The 27548-nt window shown below is 34.5% G+C and overlaps 2 protein-coding genes across 5 annotated transcripts; one reads left to right on the top strand and one right to left on the bottom strand.

Annotated features, from left to right (window-relative positions):
* LOC111050869 (nucleoporin NUP35) lies at positions 1–26877 on the top strand. 3 transcript variants are annotated; one of them, XR_005572734.1, is made up of 7 exons: positions 146–265; positions 15973–16266; positions 18954–19106; positions 22350–22620; positions 24847–25023; positions 26247–26446; positions 26627–26877. XR_005572734.1 is itself a non-coding variant. In XM_039439646.1 (6 exons), the coding sequence occupies exons 2-6, from the start codon at positions 15983–15985 to the stop codon at positions 26322–26324; spliced, it is 963 nt and encodes a 320-aa protein (XP_039295580.1). In that variant the 5' UTR covers positions 1–265; positions 15973–15982; the 3' UTR covers positions 26325–26533. The 3 variants fall into 3 exon arrangements, 2 of the variants coding, with proteins under 2 accessions (XP_039295580.1, XP_022192935.2); XM_039439646.1 differs by lacking the exon at positions 26627–26877 and having other exon boundaries at positions 1–265; positions 26247–26533; XM_022337243.2 differs by lacking the exon at positions 26627–26877 and having other exon boundaries at positions 117–265; positions 15980–16266; positions 26247–26533.
* On the bottom strand, positions 1147–14686 carry LOC111050872 (TOG array regulator of axonemal microtubules protein 2). 2 transcript variants are annotated; one of them, XM_039439647.1, is made up of 7 exons: positions 14454–14686; positions 13964–14110; positions 12879–13019; positions 10878–11012; positions 5422–5628; positions 3189–3353; positions 1147–1665 (listed from the first exon to the last, which is right to left on the bottom strand). In XM_039439647.1, exons 1-7 carry the CDS (start codon positions 14471–14473, stop codon positions 1521–1523), a joined length of 960 nt encoding a protein of 319 aa, XP_039295581.1. In that variant the 5' UTR covers positions 14474–14686; the 3' UTR covers positions 1147–1520. The 2 variants fall into 2 exon arrangements, with proteins under 2 accessions (XP_039295581.1, XP_039295582.1); XM_039439648.1 differs by lacking the exon at positions 13964–14110 and having other exon boundaries at positions 14454–14638.
* Positions 26878–27548: the final 671 nt, after the last annotated feature.

The raw sequence follows: 27548 nt of genomic DNA, 5'->3' as shown, positions 1-27548 counted from the left end.
AAAATAATACTATAATCTATTTAAAATCTTATTTCAGGACAGATTGGATGGTTTATTAATTTTTTATTATTCATTTATTTTTGATACTCAATACAGATTTCAGAGGGTTGGTGCCACTGATCAACGGAAATCAAACTTTGAAAATAGATCAGCTGACTTTGATTTCAAAGAGAGACGGTTTGTAAGGTTTGAGGTTACGTCACTGGCGTCGTAATTTTTTGGAATTTTGTCATAAATTAATTCACTGCTGCAAAATTTGACCCAGGTAAATATATATTTCAAATCTGTTATTCAAATTTAATTCAATCTACTTTCTGTAGATTGCATATTATGTAAAATATAAACCCTTTTGATCCAACTGTTCATAGGCTAGACAACATCATGTTCTTTCATGATCTAGGTAGCTAATTTTTTTGTTACATCAATTTATCGAGAATTATCATTAAGATATAGTATGAAATTATAAACAATTGATTCATTTACTGAGTTTATATTTGCCATTACAGAGGTGTCCAAAGTTTGAATCTCAGGTTAAAAGTAGTATTGAAGTACGCACAGTAAGTATTGCACCAGAAGGTCCTATAATAGCCCATAATTTTTATGGTTGAGTGCATAATACACTTTTAAAAATCATCCATCAATATTGATCGAAAAATCATCCATCAATATTGATCGAAATTATCAAATTTGTTGAAATATATATTAAAAACGATAGTTCAACTCATTATCTAACCTGACTCTCAACAACTCTAAACTAATTTTAATTTAAAATTTCAATCAGTTTTCTATAAGAACACAACAATATTTTTCATATGTCCGAACAATATACAGGCACTAAACACCACAGTTATTCATTTAAACCTATTCAATATTGTCCATAATACCTTTTTTTCAAATTATAATTCAATGATTCCAGCACTCGGTTGCACAAAAATCTGTTAACTTATAATCTCCAAAAATGCCACAAGAGCCAATCAGATTAGCTTTCTTCTCAGAAAACCTTCTTCAAGTGTTTATCATGGAATTTAATAATGATTAAAACTTAACTGGATTTTGTGCAACCTGACCTTACTATTAGTTCAATTCTAATGATTGTATGCTCCTGTCAAAAAAATCAAGGTAAAATGACTAAAGCTCATACAATTATTTTTATAACTTTGGTTTATTTCACAACGTATTCTACAATTTAGAACTGAGATATAATCATTTTTATCTAGAAGAGGCTAAATAATCACATTCCCAAATCATATAAAAACCGCTGGTAGTGATGAACCCTCGACCAGAGAAATTATTATCAAATATGTATTACTTTTCATGTTTTGATATGAACAAACATCCAGTAATATTCCTGGTAACATGAAATAATCATTTACATTACTTTGGCATAGGTATCTGGTTTGAATATTGTTGGAATAATTTAATTAATTTCTATTAGATTCAAAAATCAATTTCTAATAAGCCCACAGTTTTTGAATATTTAAATTTCAGTTCTTGAATATGATGTCATATTTTAGTCTAAACTATACGTTCGCCTTATCCGTATATCGCATAATTGTGACTGTCTTATGCAGTTCGTCCACTAGTTTCTGGTCCATCTCGTTATAGAATATCTGCTCGAAATTATCATCTTTCACAAACATTTCAAATAGCGATTTGGCAGTGTTCCTGAAATGAGAATAATTGAAATAAAATTAAAATATCTTTCATCAGGTAGTTAGAACTTGATAATGAAGCAACTTAATCAAATTTCGTATGTTGAGATTCAATTTACACTGACAGTATTCTCTATAAAAAGCATTGTCTAAAGTGAGGTCCACTTTACAATGGCAGTGTTTGATTAGCAATGGTATTGCTATCATTCAACAAAGCAGATAGCGCTATCTCTTTCTCGCTTTGCTCTGTTGTTAGATCGTCTTTTAACAATGTAGAATTAATTAACAAAATATTCCATCTTAATTATAGTAATTCATTATTCAATTATTGAAAAATATAATTTCTTGCTCGATAAAATATAATTGATTATTTTAAACGAGAATGAACCGTCAATAAACCTGTATCAGCTACCGTCTATAGAAGGCATTGACAAGACAGAGGATCGGCACCGTTTTTCTCCTATCTTTCTCCACTGCCATTATAACGTGAACCTCACTAAATATGCTTCTCATTTAAGAGATTCTGATAATTCGAATTGGATTTTTTGAAATGTTGTTAGCACATTTTAAATGAAAAACATATTATGTTACTTATTTATAAGGAATCCTGGAAGTTTGAAGTAAATCTCAATATACTCTTCATTGCCAACACTAGTCTATAGTTAAGATATCAGCATTGGCTAAATTATACCATAGAAAAAATATAGCATAAAAAGATATATAGGTCGTTTATGTTCCGAATTTCAAGCCGATTTTCCGTTAACTCAAGCCGACTACTGTCTATTATTACTATTTTAGCCTGGTGAGAGTTTAAGAACGGCACAGTATGAGAGACTACCAGCGTCACATTGCTTCACCATAAACAACTACTATGACTATCGACTTGAGTTAACAGTTAAATTGGGAACATAAGCCTAGTCCTCGTAATTACATTTTGTGAAGTTATATGTGACGCTGGTAGTCTCTCATAATGTGCCGTTCATACACTCTGATTCCAACAAAACAGTAACAATAGACAGTAGTCGACATTAATCGGCTTGAGTTAACAAAAAACCGGCTTAAAATTCGGGACATAGGCCTATACATCCTATACCATGGCATATATTTTTATGCTATCTTTTCTCTATGATGAAACGCACTGGATACCCAATGCTGATAGATTAAAGTATAGGTGTATTTCTAAGGGATGTTGATAATTTAGTGAAGCATAAACGTCCTATTCCATAGGATATCTTCTTGTGCTATCTTCTCTCTATGCTATAATCCCCTGCTTACTAACCAATTTGTCTAATCTACAACACAGAGGCCCGGTTTCACAAAAGCCTGTTAAATTCTAATCAAGAACTATTTTGATTGTATGTATTATAGTATTAGTATTAGTACTGACAAGTTACCTGTCAAATGGGATTATTCCCAAAATTGATGTAATGTAATGATTATTAATAATAAATAAATAAATATCCTAATTATTGGAACTTAAATTCCTATACCATGGCATATCTTCTTATGCTATCTTTAATCTATGATAGAACTCACTTAGTTTCTAGGTGAGTGTCATCCATTAACAGAGCTGCTGACTCGATCATTCGTTTGCGGGTCTTTTGGTACATGGATGATGTGAACAAGACGTTCACTCCGACTATGGTTGCAGTGCACACTAACAGTCTGGCAGTGGCGATTCTCACCAATGGATTTTTGTGGCTGAAAACGAAAATATGTCATAAAATGTAAACATTTATAGTGGGTGGCTCGTTGGAGTAAGTGATAACGCGCCGGTCTAATGATTAAGAGAACCAGAGTTCGAATCTCGACCGGGGCGAAAGTTTTTGACCACAGAACAATCACATAGATACGGTCACCCCGTCTTTCGGAGGAGACGATAAGCCGTCGGTCCCGACTACCTAAAAAAGAGTCGTCATCTCTCATCATCATCCCTCTCACTCATTACCCACGCACAAGCCTGAGAGCTTATGTGGGCATCACCCTCAGTAGTATTATTATCATATCAGCTCTTCAACATTCTAATGTTGGAAACAAATCAGAAACGTTTACAAGTTAAATAATCAAATTAATACTAGTAGTTCTGTGAACAGTAGAACTCACGCAGTATTCTCATCCACAAGTACATACCTGATTGAAACTATAGACCTTATGGAAATACAGCAATAGACTGGCTTCTCCACACATCTGTGTAATCACTTGTCAGCTGATTTATGATGAATAATTCTATAGTCTGATTTTTACTCTAATATTGGCGTATGAAGGAGGCTCCTTTTGCCTTTTATATTATCCTTGAAATGCAAAATTTCCAAAAACCTTGTATATACGTCGACGCGCAATTAAAAAAGGAACATACCTGTCAAATTTCATGAAAATCTATTACCGCGTTTCGTCGTCAATGCGCAACATATAAACATTTAAACATTAAGAGAAATGCTAAACCGTCGACTTGAATCTTAGACCTCACTTCGCTCGGTCAAATGTTTGAATATGTTTAAGCACTTCAACGACTAAAATTTGAATAAACTATATCCATGTTATAAAGGCAGCCCCCGATTAACATTGGTTTGAAATCATTGTCTGTCATTGGACAATGCCGATAGCTCTATCCTTTCCTGTTTAAGTATTAAGTCTCATGAAAATAGAAACACTGTTGCCAAATCGTTTGTATGCTGTGAAGAAATATGATAATTATAAATATGATAAATATAAGAAATATGAACTACTAGAATATTTTTATCTCAGTTATGAAAATGTATAATGAGAAAATACAGGGTGTTTCAGAAGTAGTGTCGAGAATTTTAGGGTATTGTACCTGGATGCTAGGAGACTACAAATGTCATATTTGAAGTGTCCAAAACTCAGCGGTTATCCTTATAGCTGCCATTTTGTTTTTTTCACTTAAAAATTTTTATCTCAAGAACGAAATGTTGTATTGATCTGAAATTTGGCATGAATATTTATGCTATAAAGACTCAACTATAAAAAATAAAAAAAAAATTTTTTCGTTGAAATTTTTCAAAATGGCGGCCATTTTAAATTTTTGATGGCGAATATCTCGAAAACCGTCCATTTTACAGAAAATTTACAAGAGACAAAAAAGTTAGCAAATTCTTTCACGATTCCAATGATACCTAATTTATTAAGATTGGTCGAAGAATAACAGAGAAATTAATTTTTTTCGTGTGGAATTGGAGAATGATAGTGCCATCTGCTTTGTCGAATAAAAGACAAGGATAGCAACACCAATGTTAATCAAATACTGCTATTATAACTTGGACCTCGCTTTATAGTGAGGTCCACATTATAATGACAGTATTTGATGAACTTTGGTTTTGCTATCCTTGTCATTGATATGTCCAAAGCTCCGCCAATTTATGTAGATGCATAACAATATAATTATTATCTATAGTTATTATATTACAAATTGCTTTTTCATATCATATACAGTTCAATGATTATTTTCTTAGTCTATATCATGTAAATTCATCTATAATTTTTCTGTATTGTAAGCTATTGTATATAAGTGTATAAGACAGTATATATTGTAATCTACATAAATAAAGTACTCAATCAATCAATCTATCATTCGACAAAGTCGGTGGTACTATCCTTTCTAGGTCCACAACGATGCCAATTATGTTTTTGACAGTGTAGAAATATAATTAATTAATGCAGAGAATCGGCATCGCTATTCTTCTATCTTCATCCACTGCCATTATAACGTGGACCTCACTATAGTAAATTTTGATTTGATATAAATTCTCACCTGGGTCCCCTCCACACGAGTGCTCTAACGGCGCTGATGGGTGAAACATACATGACCATATGATCGAGTGCACTGTTGGCATCGAATCTGATCAGCTTGTTGCTGTCTGCGGTTCGATTCAAGAGGCGGCTGACAATTTCGTCGAACTCCGGTCTGGCAGTGTTCTGCATAGTTTTGAACAGTTCTTTAGCTGCTTGGCATGCAAACCTATCAAAATTTATTTAATTTAAAACGACAGCATTCTTTATAATGTTACATAAATGCTAACTACTATTAATAAGATGAATGCTTCCCTTTTATACTCAATATCGGGGCACCGAGCTTCGCTCGTTATTTTTATTTATTGATAAACAGAACACAATTCTCTTAAATGATCGTGTTTATATTTCACAGCTGGCTATACGTCATCGTATGAATTTCGGGGATGCGATATTTTGATTTTTCACATACTCACTTTTTACTTTCCTTGCCCTATTACCATACGTAAGGAAAGTATTGCTTTCCGAAAAAATTAAGGTACCCCAATTTCTAAATTTCTATACGTTTCAAGGTCCCCTGAGTCCAAAAAAATGTTTTTTGGGTATTGATCTGTATGTGTGTGTGTATAGCTGCGTACACATATTCGTGCTTCCAACCCGCACCGAGCACGCTCCTCCCTCGTACCGCCCTCGTTCCTCCATCGCACGGCAGTCGCTCCGCCTCCGCTCTCCAGTCGCACCCATCATGCACGTTACGGAAGATGTTAGATGTTCTCGCGTTCCCCGGTCGAACCACTGTTGCTCGCCGGTCGATCATCAATCGCTCTGCTGGAGTGACGTTCGGTTGCGGAGCAGAGCGACAGTCTGTACGCACCTTATGAGTGTATGTGCGTCTGTGTACACGATATCTCATCTCCCAATTAACGGAATGAATTGAAATTTGGAACGTAAGGTCCTTACAATATAAGGGTCCGACACGAACAATTTCGATCTAATGCAATTCAAGATGGCGAATAAAATGGCAAAAATGTTGGCAAAAACAGGGTTTTTCGCGATTTTCTCGAAAACGGCTCCAACGATTTTAATCAAATTTATACCTAAAATAGTCATTGATAAGCTATATCAACTGCCATAAGTCCCATATCTGTAAAAATTCCAGGAGCTCCGCCCCATCTATGCAAAGTTTGATTTTAGATTCCCAATTATCAGGCTTCAGATACAATTTAAACAAAAAATTCCAAGTGGAAAAGATTGAGCATGAAAATCTCTACAATTAATGACCAGTAACATTTTCACCTAAAATTGAAAATAAGCTTGAAATTTGAGAAATTGTGATTATTCAATTGCTTACTGTTGGCAACTGTTGATTCTATTAAATCATTCACTATGAAGAGATAGCAGACCTCGTGTGTCTGCAGCGTTATTGCCCTGTCATCAGCTGGATCAAATCTTTGAATAGTAGACTTGAGATGCGCGTGAACACTAGCGTCTGGTGATAAATTTTTATAACGGCAAGGAAGCTGTGTGAGTGCGCCACACCAGATTTTTACTTTCCTTGCCCTATTACCATAGGTAAGGAAAGTATTGCTTTCCCAAAAAAATTAAGGTACCCTAATTTCAAGTTTTCTATACGTTTCAAGGCCCCCTGAGTCCAAAAACATTATTTTTGGGTATTGGTCTGTGTGTGTGTGTGTGTGTGTGTGTATGTGTGTATGTCTGTGAACACGATAACTCCATTCCTAATTAACCGATCGACTTGAAATTTTAAACTTAAGGTCCTTATACCATGATGACCCGACAATAAGAAATTCAATATAATTCAATTCAAGATGGCGGAAAAAATGGCGGATAATTACTAAAAAACCATGTTTTTCACTTTTTTCTCGAAAATGGCTCTAACGATTTTCTTCAAATTTATATCATGAATAGCTATTTATAAGCCCTATCAACTGGCATAAGTCTCATTTCAGGGAAAATTTCAGGAGCTCCGTAATATTCTTGAGAAAAATTGCGGATAATGACTAAAAAACCATGTTTTTCACGTTTTTCTCGAAAACGGCTCTAACGATTTTCTTCAAATTCATACCATTGATAGCTATTTATAAGCCCTATCAACTGGCATGAGTCTCATTTCTGGGAAAATTTCAGGAGCTCTGTAATATTCTTGAGAAAAATGGCGGATAATGACTAAAAACCATGTTTTTCACGATTTTCTCAAAAACGGCTCTAACGATTTTTTTCAAATTCATACCCTGTATAGTTATTTATCAGATCTATCAACTGGCATGAGTCTTTTTCCTGAGAAACTAATGGGGGGTCCACCCTATTCTTGAGAAATGGACTTTGTAACCTCCATCTCGTGCATGAGGTAGGTAGGTAGGTAGAGCAGTTTATAAAAATCTGGTGTGGTACACTCACACAACTTTCCTTGCTCATATTTGAAACTACGATCAGACTTCTGTATATATAATTGTTTTCAGAGTAATTTTTCCTTTGTGAAAATTGTGAAATTCGTTGATTTTTTTAGTCTTCATTTTTTAAAGTTGTCAAAACAGCTGTTCTACAGATGAAATATCTCGACTATCTTGTTCTTTTTAAGAACTGCGCTACCTACCTACCTCATGCACGAGAAGGAGGTTACAAAGTCCATTTCTCAAGGATGGGGTGGACACCCCATTGGTTCCCCAGAAAGGAGACTCATGTCAGTTGATAGAGCTTATAAATAGCTATCCATGGTATAAATTTGAAGAAAATCGTCGAAGCCGTTTTCGAGAAAATCGTGAAAAACATGGTTTTTTAGTGATTATCCGCCATTTTTCTCAAGAATATTACGGAGCTCCTGCAATTTTCTCAGAAATGAGACTCATGTCAGTTGATAGGGCTTATGAATAGCTATCCATGGTATAAATTTGAAGAAAATCGTTAGAGCCGTTTTCGAGAAAACCGTGAAAAACATGGCTTTTTAGTCATTATCCGCCATTTTTCTCAAGAATATTACGGAGCTCCTGAAATTTTCCCAGAAATGAGGCTCATGTCAGTTGATAGGGCTTATCAATAGCTATCCATGGTATAAATTTGAAAAAAATCGATGGAGCCGTTTTCGAGAAAATCGTGAAAAACATGGTTTTTTAGTCATTATCCGCCATTTTTCTCAAGAATATTACGGAGCTCCTGAAATTTTCCCTGAAATGAGACTTATGTCAGTTGATAGGGCTTATAAATAGCTATCCATGGTATAAATTTGAAGAAAATCGTTAGAGCCATTTTCGAGAAAAACGTGAAAAACATGGTTTTTTAGTAATTATCCGCCATTTTTTCCGCCATCTTGAATTGAATTTTATTGAATTTCTTATTGTCGGGTCCTCATGGTAAAAGGACCTTAAGTTTAAAATTTCAAGTCAATCGGTGAATTAGGAGTGGAGTTATCGTGTTCACAGACATACACACACACACACACACACACACATACACACACACAGACCAATACCCAAAAATCATGTTTTTGGACTCAGGGGACCTTGAAACGTATAGAAAACTTGAAATTGGGGAACCTTAATTTTTTTTGGAAAGCAATACTTTCCTTACCTATGGTAGTAGGGCAAGGAAAGTAAAAAGTACACAGTCATAGTCAAGATATTTCATCTGTAGAACAGCTGTTTTGACGACTTTTAAAAAAATCATCGAATTTCACAATTTATACGAAGGAAAAAGTACTCTGAAAACAATAAAAACAATAATTATATATACACATATACAGTAGTCTGATCGTAGTTGCAAATATATGTTGCCGCCAATAATTGTCATGGTGTTATTCCCCTAAATTATTCTCGTTTGAGAATGAGGCTTACAGTTCAATGAGCAAGGAAAGTTGTGTGAGTGTACCACACCAGATTTTTATTTATTGATAAACAGAACACAATTCTCTAAAATGATCGTGTTTATATTTCACAGCTGGCTATAGGTCATCTTATGAATTTCGGGGATGCGATATTTTGATTTTTCACATACTCACTTTTTTACTATCCACAGCTGTTTCAGCCAAGGATGAAATTATTCTTTAAATGTCGTTCAGCGAGTTTTATCGAGGATGAGACCTAGTGCAATCTAATCTTTATATCATAAACCTACTATGTTCCAAATTTCGAGAAAATCGTTAGAGCCGTTTTCGAGAACCGTTAAATATAAATAACCAGATATATAAATACAGAAATTGCTCGCTTAATATAATAGGATAGTCATAGAGCGACATAAAAATATTTGTCAAAGATATTTTATCAAATACTAGCAGCTATATAGGCATTTATTAGAGATTTAATTATTTTTATTTAAAATGCTATTAATGATACATTTATTTATCCATTTACATTAGCCAATGCACAAATCAAATACATGATTAGAAAGTGACTAACAGGCCTAGCCCAAAACTTTTCCCTTTCCGAATTTTGATAGTAGTAAGCCAATGTCTAAAAGGTAGGTTATGATGCTTCTTTTTGAATCAAATTCCGAGTCCAGAAATATACAAACCAAAATTTAGAATTTAATTAATACCTGGAAATACCAGGAAAATTATTTAATTGTCTTGGAAATACCCCAGTCTCAAAGGATTTATTTATAATCATAGAGGCTTGTCGATTATATGTTTGCAGTGTTTAAGCAGACTACAAGGTATTTCATCTATTCCATGGTATAGGCCTTTGTGTTTCAAATTTCACTGTTATTTGAATCCGATTAATGTCGACTAGCAGGTAATCCGTGCACCGCAAGTATCCAATTAAAACCTTGGCAATCTGAAAACTTGACCTGCTGAAATCTTGGAGAATTCAAAATAGGCCTATAACCATCCTCGGTAAATTCAGAATCTATATGCAAAATTGTAAATTAATCAGTTGAGTAGTTCAGACGTGATGATGCGTCATTCGTGAATTTCTTATTCACTTTTTGTGTAGTCGAGAAGTTGATATTGTGGTAATTATTCATATTAAATGAAAAAGACTAAGAAATTGTCAAATAAACCAGAGATTTATTGATACTTAGAAAGACCGGTTTCGGTTATTACACCATTGTCAATTTCTGATAAACTAAAGTTTAGTTTAGGTATTTCTAAGTATCAATAAATTTGTGGTTTTTGACAATATTTCTTAGTCGTTTTCATTTAATTTCTTATTCTGTCTTCTCTGTGCTTTTATCAAGTCTATGTCTTGTCTTATTTTTTTAGTAAAGTGACGTATTGTTTGTAAGGAATTTTGACAAGTATGTTTATACTTGTACTTTACTAAAAAAATAAGACAAGATATAGACTTGATAAACGCACAGAAGAATAAGAAATTAAATGAAAACGACTAAGAAATTGTCAAAAACCACAGATTTATTGATACTTAGAAAGACCTAAACGAAACTTTAGTTTATCAGAGATTACTTGTCATAATTCCTTACAAACAATAACCTGAATGCTACCCATTGGAGCAATGGTGACATTACCTGGTGGCATTCGTATGTGTACTCAATAACTGTTGACTGAGACATTGGTTGATTCGTGTCATATGAGGTTCCAGTAGATTCGGGTGGGAGCGAGAGAGCTGTACGGCTAGAGAGAGGCCTTGTATGACTGTGTCCCTACAAAAATAGTACATTAGATTTAGTACAGAAAAAGATTATAGAAAAATAATATCAAATGTATATTAATATAATAGTATATTTCGCACCTAGAGCAGAAAATGAGATTTTTCCAGCTCGAAATCGGGTTTCAAGTCCGAGGCCGTAGGCCGAGGACTAGAAAAGATTGAGAGCTGGAAAAACATTTTTGCCCGTGGTGCGAACGATATTTTTCGCCACACTACAGGTATTGCTGACAAAATAAATAAAGAATACAAAATAAAGAATACTCGTTAAGCTATCGTACCTATCTCTTGATTTTAGTGGTAGAAGATTTGCAGTCAGGATTTCAGATTCTTTTAAAATTTCACTTGGAATACCACAGTCATCTTCAAGCATTTTTGAAAATTCGGAATGCACTAATCAACAATAAATAATTGAATAAAACTGGTTGCGAAGCGTATTAGTTCGATTCGAAACTGGAACTAAAATCATGGCGACTTCAGCTTATTATGAAAGTGGACACTCGCCCGATCTAGCGGATGACTTATTAATAATAATTAGCGCGTTGTTTCCAGCCATAAGCGGCTGGAAAGAGACAACTTTCTGGCCTAGACCGGAAAAGAAACCATTTTCTGACGTCGTCTGCAAACAAGGTCTTTCAGATCTACGTAGGGACTGGAAAACAGCTGCTTTCTGTGCAGTGTGGCGAAAAATAATTATTATTACAGAAAAAGATTGAATTCATTCAGTTGTTTCTAGTAAGGTCCACGTTATAATGATTCGACAAAGCAGATAGCACTATCCTTTTCTAGCTCCCCAATGTTGCCGGATCGTTTTTTAACAATATAGAAATAAAATTAATTAACAAAATGTCTTATCTCGATCATGAAAATGCATTATTGAATCATGAAACGGTATATTCAATATAATTTATTGTTTTCAACGAAAATGAAATTTGTCTTATATTTGATGAAAGTATTTGTATACATTGATACTTCCTTGAATGTTCCTTAGAATGTAAACCATTAATAACATAACTTTCTTGGGTTTAAACATCTAGATAAGAATATTTATTTTTTTATTCAATTATTCAGAATTACACAACTTACAGAAAAGTAGCACAGGCTTATAAGCCCAAAACGTTTCCAATTCTAATTTATACAACAGTCCAAATGTAGCTACGTTATGTGTCACTTCAAAATTCTTCAATTACACACTCAATTTACAATTCAAAACACACAAAAAAACATTTTTAAATTAAAAAATACTTCTAAATTGAATTAAATCAATTACAAATTGTTGGAAAATTCCAAACTTTGAAAAAAAACTATAAAATTTTGAGACTCTATAAAAATAAAGAATAGGTACTGATAAAATGTATTCTATGTATTTTGACGTTGCTATAACATTGATAATTTTTTTCAGCACTAATGATTTTGATTTGATTTTTAATATATTAAGTTATTACAATTTTCCTCTCATATACTTCCAATATTATCCTGTAACGTCTTCGTTAAAGTCAGTCAAATACGTTGACCAATGAAGTCATCTGTATAATGGTTTACAGAATATGTGTTGAAATTTTGTATTTTATTTTATGTAACCAATCAAAAGTAATAGTCGAACATACAAACCAATACAACGACTACTCTAGTCATCAGTAAGAAATCACTACGCTCGCTCAAAAATTATATCATTGGAAGGATTTATAAAATAATATTTGAACTTGAATTTTAAAAAACTTTTGAAGTGAAAATGCACTTACTTTTGTATAGTGACGATCGTTTCGACCTGTTATTGGTCATCATCAGACTGTCCTAAATAATATTTATAAATTTGATAATAAATAAATACTGTTTGTATGACGTTCATACAGCACTGTACCTATTTTTTTGTCTGATGTTATTGAGGGCGCATCTCAGTGTTTCACAGGGGTTGATCAGTTGAGCATTCGGTGGAAGTAGATCGGTCTTAGACTCTTGAGTGTCCGCCTTCTTGATTTTAGTTACATTCTCCGGTTGAGCTCTGTAAAAGTTGTAAAAAATTTTATTTTCTTGGCGAGTAAAATATAATTGATCATTTCAAACAAGAATGGACAGTTAATATTACATAAGATATACCGGTATCAGCAATACTCTATAGAAGGCAGTGGCAAGGCAGAGATTAGGCAACACTGTTCTCCTATCTTTCTCCTCTGTCATTATAACGTGGAACTCACTGTATATACTGCTGCTAAAGTATCTATATCTATATACTGTAAAGTATTGCTGCTAAAAGTTTGAGCTTTCAGTTTATTAAAGATTGATAATGGTGTAAAAACCGAAACTAATGTCTTAAATTGGTTAAATAAGTTGATAGTTTTGATAATATTAATTCGTTTTTTTTTAAGTGTTGGGATTTGACTAAATAGATGCGGATATCTTTTACAAAACAGATTAGGCTAATAATAGATACATATTTGTAGAGTTGGTCTTGTAAAAACTAGTAGTTCTGTGAACAGTAGATCTCAAGCAGTATTCTCATCCACAAGTACCTGATTGAAATTATAGACCTTATGGAAATACAGCAATAGACTGGTTTCTCCACACATCTGTGTAATCACTTGCCAACTGATTCATGATGAATAATTCTAGTCTGATTTTTACTCTAATATTGGCGTATGAAGGAGGCTCCTTTTTCCTTTTATATTATCCTTGAAATGCAAAATTTCAAAAAACCTTGTATATACGTCGACGCGCAATTAAAAAAGGAACATGCCTGTCAAATTTCATGAAAATCTATTACCGCGTTTCGCCGTAAATGCGCAACATATAAACATTTAAACATCAAGAGACATGCCAATCCGTCGACTTGAATCTTAGACCTCACTTTGCTCGGTCAATTATAACTTTTAAACCTCCTACAATGTCTAGAATCTACTAAATCTGGTCTTGTAATAGGTAACTTTTGAAATTTCTAGCCTGACTCACTTTAAAGTAAACATTGTTTTAAATCTGGCGTTGTTAGATGTTCTTGGTGTTGTACAACACTTATCATCAATTGATTTGTAATTTTGGTTTTTCTTTTGTCCCGTTTTTTCAACTGTTTGTTTTTTGGCAAGATCGTTGTCATGTTGCCTGTAAAAGAATTTTATATGTCCCTTATAATGTAAACCATAATTTTCTAGTGTTTAAACATGTGAATATCAAATACTGATAATTTGTTTCTAATTGAAACAAAATTCTTAAACCTTCATTCATTTAGTTTTTTTTAAGGAGAAACACAAAATCCCATATTAATAGACTTGACCTTTCATCCTAATCTAGCATAAATTGAAATCTCAATCTAATCCTATCCTAATCTGAACTAAATTGCACTATTGTAATTAATTAATAACTCACAATTGAGAGTGTAAATTCCCCAGAATATTAAATTTAGTTGAGAGTTTTAAATTTTAAAATGTACAAGTGATTCTCTTACCTCATATGATGAACAGACATTTTTAAGTCTCTTAATTGTCAAGAAATTTGAAAATATAAATTGTAAAATGAGAATATATTATTTGTGAATCGTTAGTTTCAAGTAATCATTCAACATAACCCATTAAATATTGTGAGTTTATTATCAATATTTTGAGTCATCATAGTAAACATATGGTAGGCTATCTACATCCAAACAAAGAACTAATTTAATTTTGTCTTATTAAATTATTCATTTCTTTCAAAACTAAACTCAACATTTGAATATTTCCAATCAAGAAACCTCCTGAAAGATTTGTTAGTTTCCCATACAAAATATAAGAGAATAACAGTGTTCTATTCCCTATTTACTTAATTTGACACAGCATTATATTATTGTAATTTAAATACAGTAATTATAAAAATAGATTGTGTTTGAAGCTTATTGTAATGTTAAAGAAAGAAAATTCGGTCTTTTCCTGTTGTTTCCAATGTAAAACGTATTACAAATAAATTACGAATAAATAAAGCTGGATTCACACATACCAGTATCAGTTTCCGTGTTCGGTACAGTGAGAATATAATTTCCATAAGTTCTAATGTGATAATTCATACTTGCTTGGCCAGTTCCATTAGAACGTATAAGAATTATATTCTCACTTTACCTGACACGTTCACTAATACTCACATGTGGGAATCCGCTTTAATTCGTGAGGCTGTCTGCCTAGAGTATTCTCATTTCACGTAATCTATTCATTGTAAAATTGTCTTCTTCTTCTCCTGCCATCTCCTTCTTCTTATCGATCATCAATTAAGAGTGTAAATTCCCAGAATATTAAAGGTAAGGTGCAAAGTAATAGATGAGTCCCTACCAACTAAATTGCTCATAACGTGTAAAATTCATGTTGGTTGTCACCTGTTGTTTCCATTGTAAAATTATTGTAAATTAATAAATGGAATATTCAATTTAATTTTCTTCAATCAGTGCCAACACTCAAGGTTTTCTTTTGTTGGCAGTGCAAAAGAAAATTCAGTACATTTTTGTATAATTTAGTAGTAGTTCTGTGAACAGTAGACCTCACGCAGTATTCTCATCCACAAGTACATACCTGATTGAAACTATAGACCTTATGGAAATACAGCAATAGACAGGCTTCTCCACACATCTGTGTAATCACTTGTCAGCTGATTTATGATGAATAAATCTGATTTTTACTCTAATATTAGCGTATGAAGGAGGCTCCTTTTTTCTTTTATATTATCCTTGAAATGCAAAATTTCCAAAAACCTTCTATATTCGTCGACGCGCAATTAAAAAAGGAACATACCTGTCAAATTTCATGAAAATCTATTACCGCGCTTTGCCGTAAATGCACAACATTTAAACATTCAAACATTTAAACATTAAGAGAAATGCCAAACCAACCATCGACTTGAATCTTAGACCTCACTTCGCTTGGTCAATAATTTTTTTTTTTATTCATGGTGTTTGTAACTTATTTTTTTGCAAATAAAACTAATGTAATTTACTTTAATTTTAGAAGTTGAACGATGGAACCTATGACGCTGGGCTCACCGATCGGCAGTCCCTCCTCACCCTCTGGAGGAGGAGGTGGGGGTAATTCGGGAGGAGGAGGGGGCTCCTCGTTTCTGCCAGCCTTCCTGATGGGTGAGGCGAACACCTCTGCATCCTCACTCGCCAACCCTCACAGTCCGCATCCTCACAGTCCTCAGAAGACACCCAGACAGGTGACGTTCAGCACACCGAGGCTGCAAGCTAACACGCCTCAAAAACCGGATGGAAGCAGGCCTAGTGTTTTCGAACCACGAACCAGGTATACTAGTAGTTCTGTGAACAGTAAACCTCGCGCTCAGTAAGTTACATTGACCTGTTGTTTTCTCAAAACTTGATAAATAATTTATCAATTTAAAATGTCTAGAAAAATCCTAAACATAGAGCTCTCTGTCCTATCGTACCGTGACGTGTCGTCACGGAATGTGAGTGTGAGCGCTGTTATCAGGTCTGGCTGCCGTCGATACGCCAATCCAATCAACCCATCAGAGAACATACTGTGTTGGCGAAAAATCGGTGTTTTGAAATTAACAAAAAAATAAACTACCATAATGCTGATTTCCTACAAACTTCATTTCTCACTTTTCATGATTTTAGAAATCAATTTCTTTTCAATAATATTTGTTGCAATTTTGATCATCAGATTAAAAAAGAAAAATGTAAAAAAATATGTTTTTTATCAATAACTCTAAACTAGAATAATGGCCTCAGCTTATGGAAAGACAAAGTTAGTAGACAATTACTGTCTACTAACGTTGATGGAAAGATACATTTTCAAGATGTTCGATGTTTTTGGACGGGTAGTATTATAGTCCACTAGACAGCTGATTTATGAAGAATAATTCTATAGTCTGATTTTTACGGTAATATTGGCGTATGAAGGAGGCTCCTTTTTCCTTTTATATTATCCTTGAAATGCAAAATTTCCAAAAACCTTGTATATACGTCGACGCGCAATTTAAAAAGGAACATACCTGACAAATTTCATGAAAATTTATTACCGCGTTTCGCTGTAAATGCACAACATATAAACATTTGAATATAAAGAGAAATGCCAAACCGTCGACTTGAATCTTAGACCTCACTTCGCTTGGTCAATAATATGAGGTTTAAATGTACAGGGTGCCCCACGAAAGGTGTCACAGCCAACAACCATAGATTCTTCATGCAATTTGCAGCAAAAAACGTCCAGTAAAATTTTCTTTTTTGATATGATAGACAGAGAAATCTGAATGAAAGGGAATGGACAGATATGAAAAAATGACATATGGAATGTGAGAGACGGTCCACTGGAACCGATTTCGTCCGAAATAGCATCGGCCGAAAACTACCGAACTCGTCCGAACGATCCCTCAACAAAGAAAGGAATAGATACTCGTCCATTGCAACAGGTTCATACGTCCGTGCACGGCCGTCTCCGGCCGATCAATTTTTCGATCCGAATTGAATGGGATTTTCCGGCTTTATCCGGCCTAACTAACTAGTAGAGCTGAGACAACGAAGTGTTCCTAACCTAAAATTGTTTCACAGTCTTGTTTATTTTTGTTTTTTGAAGTTCTGTTTTATATGGACAATGAATAGTTGATAAGTTTGGTCAAGAGCATGTTCCATTGTGGGATAAGTGAGACTATAGTTATTTGTATATCTAGAGTGAAAAGTGCTGTTTTTTCTCTCTGAGGGAAAAGTTTGAAGCCCGAGGCGAAGCCGAGGGCAACAATTTTCCTGAGGGAGAAAAAACATTTTTCACTCGTGATATACACAACATTTTTCCTCCACCTACATTTTTATAAAAACTGCAAATAAAATAATTTTTAAAAACGTATGTGACCAAACAATGTGTTACAACATAATCTAAAAAGTAAACAGAAACAGCTGGCTTGTAATCACAGTTCTCCTCCGACAGCACTATCTGTCGGCTAAAGTTGTAACAACAATGACAGCCACAACTACAGCTATGATTAAGATCCCGTTTCAAATTTGATTAGTTAATAAGTAATATTCGTTGGCTGGTATTTTGAATAACATGGATTAAAAGAAAAAAATATACATTTTTCTAGTATAGTGATATGAAGTTTGTAATAATAATTTCAGCATACAAATATAAAATTTTATATATCGATCAAATGTCTGGTTGAGGTATTGAATTTAGTTGGTTTAATGACTACTCTATATGCTTCCTCATCTGAGCTTAGACCTTCTGACCTATTCCAAATGTACGTTTTTAAAATAGAGATGCTTCCCATGTTATTTAAATGGAGTCACTTTTACTCCCTAGGGAGTTTTTCTGTTTTTTTAGTACCGAGAGCGAAAAAGTGACACTTTAGTATCATGTTTCAGGGAGTAAAGTAAGTACTTTTGACAGTAGGTGGAGGAAAAAGATATCATCGTTGTGATGTTCAAAGGAATCTGTGAACAAATATTGCTGAACAAATAGGATCTGAAGGTGAAATTATTATCAAATCAAATCAAATCAGTTTATTTCCACATTTGGTACATTAAAAGAATATGTAAAAGTGCATACATTTCATTGTTTTTACAATATTTCAAACAGGTTATTAAAGATTTTTTTTTTACATATTATACACTATTACCATAATACATATATAGAGTATAATGAATAACTGATTTAGTGGATATTTATTTATTCAATTTTCAAAATCTCAATATGATCATTGTTTATTAAATTTTTTGGCTATGATAGTAGTTAATTCACTAATTGGCTACCAGCCAACTTCTGAACTAGACTGACGTAGACGGTTCCAATGGACGATCATATTCCGCCGAATTAACGGCCGGCGGATTCGTCCGATCCAACGGCCGAACGGATCGGTTAAATACGATTCCAGTGGACGGTTACCACTAAGGCTGTAATCAAAACTCGCTCATATGTATCAATACTGATTATAACACTTGCGTTTCCTTCTTCTAATATCATTGATTGATTTTCAGGTCCTTACATGTGACACAGTCGGAAAAATCAGGCGGAATCCCGACGGTGGGATTATTTGACACATTGGATACGTCTTCCGTGCCTCAATCTCCTCTCATGAACATCACGAACACCCTCAACACCAGTATAACTCAGCTGGCATCGCAATCAAGGTAACTATTTTCAAAACTCGTTGGCTTGATCTAAATTAAATCATACACTAATGTTGTTCATATTATTTGTTTCTATCCTTGATTGAATTTGGAAGCCTTAGTTTGAAAATCAACTATAGTGTCTACTAATCAACTATATATACTAGTAGTTCTGTGAACAGTAGTCCTCGCGCTCAGTGAGTTACATTGACCTGTTGTTATGTTTTCTCAAAAATGGATAGCTAATTTATCAATTAAAAATGTCTAGAAAAAATCCTAAATAAACAGAGCTTTCTGTCCTATCGTACCGTGATGTGTCGTCCCGGAATGTGAGTGTGAGCGCTGTTATCAGGTCTGGCTGCAACTGTCTACAACGTTGATGGAAAGATACAATTTTCAAGATGTTCGATGTTTTTGAACGGGTAGTATTATAGTCAACTGTCTACTAACGTTAATGGAAAGATACATTTTCAAGATGTTCGATGTTTTTGAACGGGTAGTATTATAGTCCACTAGACAGCTGATTTATGATGAATAATTCTATAGTCTGATTTTTACGGTAATATTGGCGTATGAAGGAGGCTCCTTTTTCCTTTTACATTATCCTTGGCATGCAAAATTTCCAAAAACCTTGTATATACGTCGACGCGCAATTTAAAAAGGAACATATCTGTCAAATTTCATGAAAATCTATTACCGCGCTTCGCCGTAAATTCGCAACATATAAACATTATTTAAACATTAAGAGAAATGCCAAACCGTCGACTTGAATCTTAGACCTCACTTCGCTCGGTCAATTAATACTCATAGTTTATTAATGTACAGTGCTATTTTGTTTTGTACTACACCACTATGGGTCTTGTTAGACTCAGTGGAAATTGTCATATTGTATAAATAAATAAATAGTGAGGTTCACGTTATAATGGAGGTGGAGAAGATAGGAGACTAACGTTGCCGATCCTCCGTCTTGTCACTGCCTTCTATAGACGGTCAATGCCTGTCAATAGTCTGCAGGCAGTCTGTGCTTGCTTGCTATTGGCGCATCAATCTTCTACTCACCTAAAAGCTCACAAAACACATTCAAATCAATGCTAAACTACCACTACTCTAAACTGATTTTCCTACTAGATGGTAATGATTATAATGAATATTTTCCTACTAGATAGTAGATGGTAATCTACTTCTATTCTAATTCATCTCTACAGTGAGGACGTTTTAATGGCAGTAAAGAGAGATAGGAGAACTACGTTGCTGATCCTCTGTCTTGTACCTTCTATTGACGGTAGCTGATACAGGTTTATTGATGTAATATTCGCGGTTCATTCTCGTTTAAAATAATCCATTGAGCAAGAAATTATATTTTTCCTACAGTTACGTTGAAAAGTGGCCATTGCTGCACTGATTACAGAACGCAAAGAATCACTTTTCCGCTCTAGTGCGGGAAAAATTTTTCCTGCACTCCAGATTTCCAACATGGCAACGCAAAATAGTTAGTAGGTTATATGGAGCACCAGTGCAGCAAAATCAAAATTAAGTTGGTAACTGTGGTATAGTGTGGTGGTGCACGTTATAAGAATCTTAATGGGGTGGATGACAGCAGTTGACACCACACAGCCATTCAAACACACATACTACATTCTATTTTATTTATTAATAATAAAATTACACAGATATACATTTGATGCATTTCAGGCAATTTTACCCATAATTACCTACTTTTCATATTCAATGGTAACTGTAGGAAAAACTTAATGTGAAATACGTGCGCAAAGTTCCTTTGCTGCACTCAAGAAACCATTCCGCCCTCGCCTACGGCTCGGGCGTAAACGTTTCTTTCGGTGCAGCAAACTGTCACTTTGCGCACTAGTTGCACAAATAACTATTTCAATAGTTTCACAATGAATTTACATAATTAAGATGAAATATTCTGTTAATCAATTATTAATTCTACATTGTCAAAAGACGATCTGGCAACAGAGCAGATCGAGAAAGAGATAGTGCTATCCGCTCTGTTGAATGATAGACAAGGATAGCAATACCATTGCTAATCAAACACTGTCATTATAACGTGGACCTCTCTATAGCTTTTATGCTTTTTGTAACCATGTCTATATTTTGAATAAACTCCTCTGATTGTGTTGTACCCTCGACCAGAGAAATTATTATTATTAGTAATGTTATCATATTATTTGTTTCAATCCTTGATTGAATTTAAAAGCCTTAGTTTAAAAATTAACTCATGTCATGCATCATTTGTTATCTTATTGTTTGTATGTTGTACTGTAATAAATTGTAATTAATAATAGTTGATAACTATGGCTCAGACCTGAGTTACTTCTGTAACATTGTCAATTTCCGGCTGTGGGAATTGATTTCAGTTTGAGCCTAAAGTGAAACAAACTTCTCCAGGTGTGATGATACTAGAGTGCTGTATTATCGTGTATACTGAAGCTGACATATTATATATTAGTATTATATTCTCATATTAAATAATTTATCTATTTTGATTCATGTTGAAGGACATTGAGTTATGGCTCAAACCTGAGTTACTTCTCTAACATATCAATTTCCGGCTGTGGGAATTGATTTTAGTTTGAGCCTACAGTAAAACAAACTTCTCCAGGTGTGATGATACTAGAGTGCTGTATTATCGTGTATAATGAAGCTGACATATTATATTAGTATCATATTTTGTTGTGGAATTTATCTATTTTGATTTAGGGCATTGAGTTTGTTTGACTATGAAGATATTCCGGGTGATTCAAGAAACAACTTGGAAAATTCATATAAATCTTATTAAATAAGGTGCAGAGCTGGTTTTGGTGTTGTTTTAAAGAAAACACTTCAAGTTTTGGAAAACAAGTCAAGTTACTTTTGACTTGGAGGTATATGCGGAGCAGAGAAATGGAGAGATCAGCCAATTACAGTGATGAGTTGCCAATTTGTCGATTCAGTGCTTTCACAGAGGAAACTTAGTTTGTGGAGCATGAGCACTTAAACACTCACTAGAGATTGGAGACCGCTGTGCGGTTAAGAACGGCAACATCGCCGCCGCTGTATCTCTACCTTTCTCTCCCTCAAAGTCAAAAGTAATTTTGTATGGACTATAATGTAATGTTTCTGTTCGTAACTCAGCCGTAATATCTGTGTAACCTCTGTGTGAAGAGCCTCATCCAATGTAATGTTTCTGTTCGTAACTCAGCCGTAATCTCTGTGTAACCTCCGTGTGAAAGAGCCTCATCTAATGTAATGCTTCTGTTACAGTACACAACAGCAACAGGACACCCCAGACCGTAACACAGGCGTAACGGCCGACCACTGGGTGACCGTGTTTGGCTTTCCCCCATCCGCGGCCACCACCGTTCTCGCACAATTCTCACAGCTGGGGCAGCTGCAGCAGCATGTCACCCCTCCCAAGGGCAACTGGATGCATTTGAGGTATTACAGCAAGATGGAGGCGAGACGAGCGTATAGCTACAACGGAAAGGTGTTTGGAGGAAGTGTAATGGTGGGGGTGGTGCCTTGTAAAGATCCGGTTAGTATTCAAACTTCATTCAATTTTTCTTAAAAACGAGTAATTATTTTTTAGTGCAGTCAATATAGATGAAAAATCTGGTGTGGTGCACTCACACAACTTTCCTTGCCGTTAAGAAAATTGATCACCTGATGCTAGTGTTTACGCTCATCTCAAGTCTACTATTCAACGATCTGAGCCAGCTGGTGGCAGGACAATAACGCTGGAGACACACGAGGTCTGCTATCTCTTCATAGTGAATGATTTAATAGAATCAACAGTTGCCAACAGTTTGCAATTGAATGATCACATTTTATCGAATTTCGAGCTTATTTTCAATTTTAGGTGAAAATGTAACTGTACATTAATTGTAGAGAATTCCATGCTCAATCTTTTCCACTTGAAATTTTTTGTTTAAATTGTATCTGAAGCCTGATAATTGGGAATTTGAAATCAAACTTTGCATAGATGGGGCGGAGCTCCTGGAATTTTTACTGATATTGGACTTGTGGCAGTTGATAGAGCTTATCAATGACAATTTCAGGTATAAATTTGATCAAAATCGTTGGAACCGTTTTTGAGAAAATTGCAAAAACCCCTGTTTTTGACAACATTTTAGCCGCCATCTTGAATTGCATTTGATCGAAATTGTTCGTGTCGGATCCTTATATTGTAAGGATCTTAAGTTCCATATTTCAAGTCATTGAGTTAATTGGGAGGTGAGATATCTTGTACACAGACACACATACACTCATACAAACACATTCACACACACATACACATAAAGACCAATAGGCCTACCCAAAAACCACTTTTTTGGACTCAGGGGACCTTGAAACGTATAGAAATTGGGGTACCTTAATTTTTTTCGGAAAGCAATTCTTCCTTACCTGTGGTAATAGGGCAAGGAAAATAAAATGGGTTGTGCTTGCAATATACATTGAAGTTCTGAGCTCTTAATATATTGTTCAGATACATAAGAGAAGTCCAGAACCAATTTCTTCATGTTTGTGCTATATAAAGAATGGCCCAAAAACCTTGTACTCTCGGTTCATTTCTAACTTATCAGCTATTTCCGCAAAATATCTTCCGATTATCACCATTCAAATGTATTATTCATAATCTATCTGGCCGTAATTTTGTGCTCTACAACCTGAGACCATGTAGAGCGCTCTATCCCATATAAATTTCCAGGTACACCTGATAACAATGCTCCTTGTATTTTGAAAAACACCTCATTTTTATCGCCAACCATCATCTCTAACTTTATTGTCCTGACATTGAAATTTCGCACAATTATATAAGTTGATAAAATCATTTCTATTAGAATAACTCGTTAAGCCCGGCCCAGACGCTTAAGTTTAGCTTCAGTCTTTTGCTCAAGCAAAAGTCGGAGCATGTAAGTCGTTGCGTCTGGACGGTAAAACGGATCGGACGGTCTTCAAGCTTAAGTCGTCAAACTTAAAATGTATCGGCCGGCAATCCTTTTCCCATCAAACCGTCCGTCTTTTGCCTATCCACCAAAATCTAAATCGCGTAAAAATGGAGATAGAGAAATTGTAATTTCAGATTCGGATTCAGCGCCCTCAAATTAATAAAATTCCTCGCGAGTACTTGAAAATAAGCAAGCTTTTTCTATCGATTGTATATAACGCAATTTAACCCTTTTTCTATTTCTTGATTCTCATGATACTCTCAGAATTTGATGTTGATATTATGATCTACTATCATTATATATTAATATGTACTATATTGTTGATAAGAATACTATCTTCAAAATTTCAATCACTGTGACTCGAGATATGACATTTAAACAAAGCCATTCAGCGATTAACAGTAATATTTTTGTCATTATGTTGTTAAATATAGCATTATCCAGTTGAATCAGCAAAAAAATACAATATAATTATTACTCATCTACCAGATATATGGTAGATGATGAACTGAGCTTGTGAGCACAAAAATAGGAAAACGGACGTCATAAGACGGATGCATGTGGACGCCATTTTACATCCGTCTTTTGCTTGAACCAAACGATCCGTCTTTTGCTTGAGCAAAAGACTGATGGCAAACTTGAGCGTCTGGACCCGGCTTAATATACACTTGATTTCAGTATTTCCTAGCGAAGAGGCGTGCCGAAGGACACTTGAGAAAATCACTTGCACCTGATTGTATAAGAACTGTATCAAACCGCGTGTAGACAAGTTTATTTGCTGTAATTATAATAATTGTTGTGTGTATTTTCAGAGTATAGTCAAGGACCTGCTACCTTCAGTGCCCAGCTCTCCAGTGACGTTGGGACGTCGGCTGATGTCGCCTGATGTGGGTACACCCATGAATCAGTCGTCACATTGGGACAACTCGTATGTGGGCCCCTCCCCACGGGCGAGGCCTCTCAACAGGACGCCCCATCCTGACACTGAGGTAAGTCATTCATCAAAGACCTAGTTTAATAAAAGTTTAACTTGGTCCACGATTAAATCGAGTTTAACTCAATCCACGATTAAATCAATCTTTGTATTGATTATGTTTTCTCATACTGACACTGAGGTAATAGGAAAAACCTAGTTTAATCGTGATCCACGATTAAATCGAGTTTAACTTAATCCACGATTAAATCAATCTTTGTATTGATTTTATTGTGTTTCCTCATAATGACACTGAGATGAGTGTCAACATTCTAATCTTGTCATGAGAAAATACAGTAGCACACCTTTATCTGTAGTTCAATCGCTAAAGTGAGGTCAACGTTATAATGGCAGTATTTGATTAACATTGGTGTTGCTATCCTTGTCTATCATTCGACAAAACAGATAGTGCTATCCTCTTCTACCTCCGTAACGTTTCCATAACGTTTTTAACAATATAATCAATTGACAGAATATTGAATCTCATTTAATCATTGAAGAATATATGTTCTTGACGAATAAAATATAGTTGTCTATTCGAAACAAGAATGAACAATCGAGTTTAACTCAATCCAAAATTAAATCAATATTTGTATTGATTTTATTGTGTTTCCTCATACTGGGATAAGTGTCAACATTCTAATCTTGTCATGATAATATACAGTAGTATACAGTATACAGTATGTAGCACTACAGTTTATCTGTAGTTCAATCGCTTTTATCTGTAGTTCAATATTACATCAGATATACCGGTATCAGTTTATCATCTATAGAAGGCAGTGGCAAGGCAGAGTGACATTCCATGTCTCTGAGCCATAAGTGATTATGGGTCGGATCAGCGTTTTGTAAATTTTCAGTTTGGTTGCCCTATTTAGGGACCAAGAGGTGATCAATTTAATATTGGCATAATAGGCACGATTGCCGGCTATTACTCGGCTTTATTTCATTACCCAATCTGTTCCAATTATTTACGTCGGCACCAAGGTATGAAAATGACTGTGTACTTTTCAAAGATAATCCTCCAACCACAAAGTCATTCACCACTCTTCATGCAGCATTTCTTGACATCGTCATAATATGATGATGTCATAACATATTATGTTTTGCTATCCTAGTTAAATATTTTTATATTGATTCTACAGTCATCAGAGTTTTCACTCAAATCCTCAAATGCCATTTCAAATGTGTTTTTAAAAACTTGAACTTACCTATTTATTTATTTTTTTTATTTGATTTCAGGTGATTTGTCAACAAAATACTCCAACCAAAAGCTCCAGTGTGGTTTCAAGAACGTTTGAATACTTTCTAGGATGGTAACTAATTGTTATTGACTATTGGTGATTGTAAAACAATCATTAATAACTAAATGAAATAATTGACATATTTACATTGACAGGATTTTGTTATTCTAATCTTCCAATATTGTTAACACTTTTTACATTCATAAACTAGGAATCAATTATGTAACCATATGTGCTATTTATCACAATTTGTCTGTTTGAATTATATTTGGTTACTATTTTTAATTGTTTCTTCTTTATTTAAACAGCTTTCATTCTAATCTTCCCATATTGTTAGTTAACATTTTTTACTTTCATAAATTAGTTAACATTTTTTACATTCATAAACTAGGAATCAATTATGTAACCATATGTGATATTTATCACAATTTGTCTGTTTGAATTAGATTTGAATTATATTTGGTTACTATTTTTAATTGTTTCTTCTTTATTTAAACAGATTTCATTCTAATCTTCCCAGATTGTTAGTTAACATTTTTTACATTCATAAACTAGGAATCAATTTTGTAACCATATGTGCTGTTTACCACAATTTGTCAGTTTGAATTATATTTGGTTACTATTTTTAATTGTTTCTTCTTTATTTGAACAGCTTTCATTCATTACACGCAGTCATCAGTGATATCACAAATTCGCTGTCTATAGAAAGTTTCACTACAAACTGTAAGTAATCATGAATGAGGTGCATTAATGGGATACTGTAAGTTACTCTAAGTTCTATAAAGGTGCGTACAGACTTTCGCTCTGCTCCGCGACCGAACGTCACTCCAGCAGAGCGATTGATGATCGACTGGCGAGCAAGAGTGGTTCGACCGGGGAACGCGAGAAGATCTTACATCTTCCGTAACGTTCATGATGGGTGCGTGGGCGGAGCGACTGTGGTTCGATGGTGGTACGAGGGCGGCACGAGGGAGGAGCGTGCTCGGTGCGGGTTGGAAGCGCGAATATGTGTACGCAGCTTAAGGAATACTGATAGTTTAAAATGAATTTCACTATACTCTTGTGTGTGAACACTCCCATAAGAACCAATGGTAATCTCTTTCTCACCCAGTTGCACAAAAGTCTGTTAATTTTTAATCTTGATTAAACGCCACGTGAACCAGAGAACCTTCTTCTCACAAAACCTTCTATGATTGGTTCTAGTGGAATTCAATCTTGATTAAAATTTAACAGGCTTTACTTTTAATCCTGATTAAACGCCACGTGAACCAGAGAACCTTCTTCTCATAAAACCTTCTAT

Source organism: Nilaparvata lugens, chromosome 13, assembly GCF_014356525.2.
Source record: "Nilaparvata lugens isolate BPH chromosome 13, ASM1435652v1, whole genome shotgun sequence".
NCBI lineage: Eukaryota > Metazoa > Arthropoda > Insecta > Hemiptera > Delphacidae > Nilaparvata > Nilaparvata lugens.
Note: the sequence above shows the minus strand (reverse complement) of the source record. Positions and strands in the feature narration are given on the sequence as shown.

Excerpts from the sequence above, each read along its gene's own strand:
- LOC111050872 (XM_039439647.1), bottom strand. The coding sequence starts at position 14,473 with ATGTCTGTTCATCATATGAG. Across the intron at positions 13,020-13,963 it reads AAAACAATGTTTACTTTAAA|AGCTCAACCGGAGAATGTAA; the intron begins GTGAGTCAGGCT and ends CAACTTTTACAG. Across the intron at positions 5,629-10,877 it reads ACACATACGAATGCCACCAG|GTTTGCATGCCAAGCAGCTA; the intron begins GTAATGTCACCA and ends AAATTTTGATAG.
- LOC111050869 (XM_039439646.1), top strand. The coding sequence starts at position 15,983 with ATGGAACCTATGACGCTGGGCTCACCGATCGGCAGTCCCTCCTCACCC. Across the intron at positions 19,107-22,349 it reads CAGCTGGCATCGCAATCAAG|TACACAACAGCAACAGGACA; the intron begins GTAACTATTTTC and ends CTTCTGTTACAG. Across the intron at positions 25,024-26,246 it reads CGCCCCATCCTGACACTGAG|GTGATTTGTCAACAAAATAC; the intron begins GTAAGTCATTCA and ends ATTTGATTTCAG.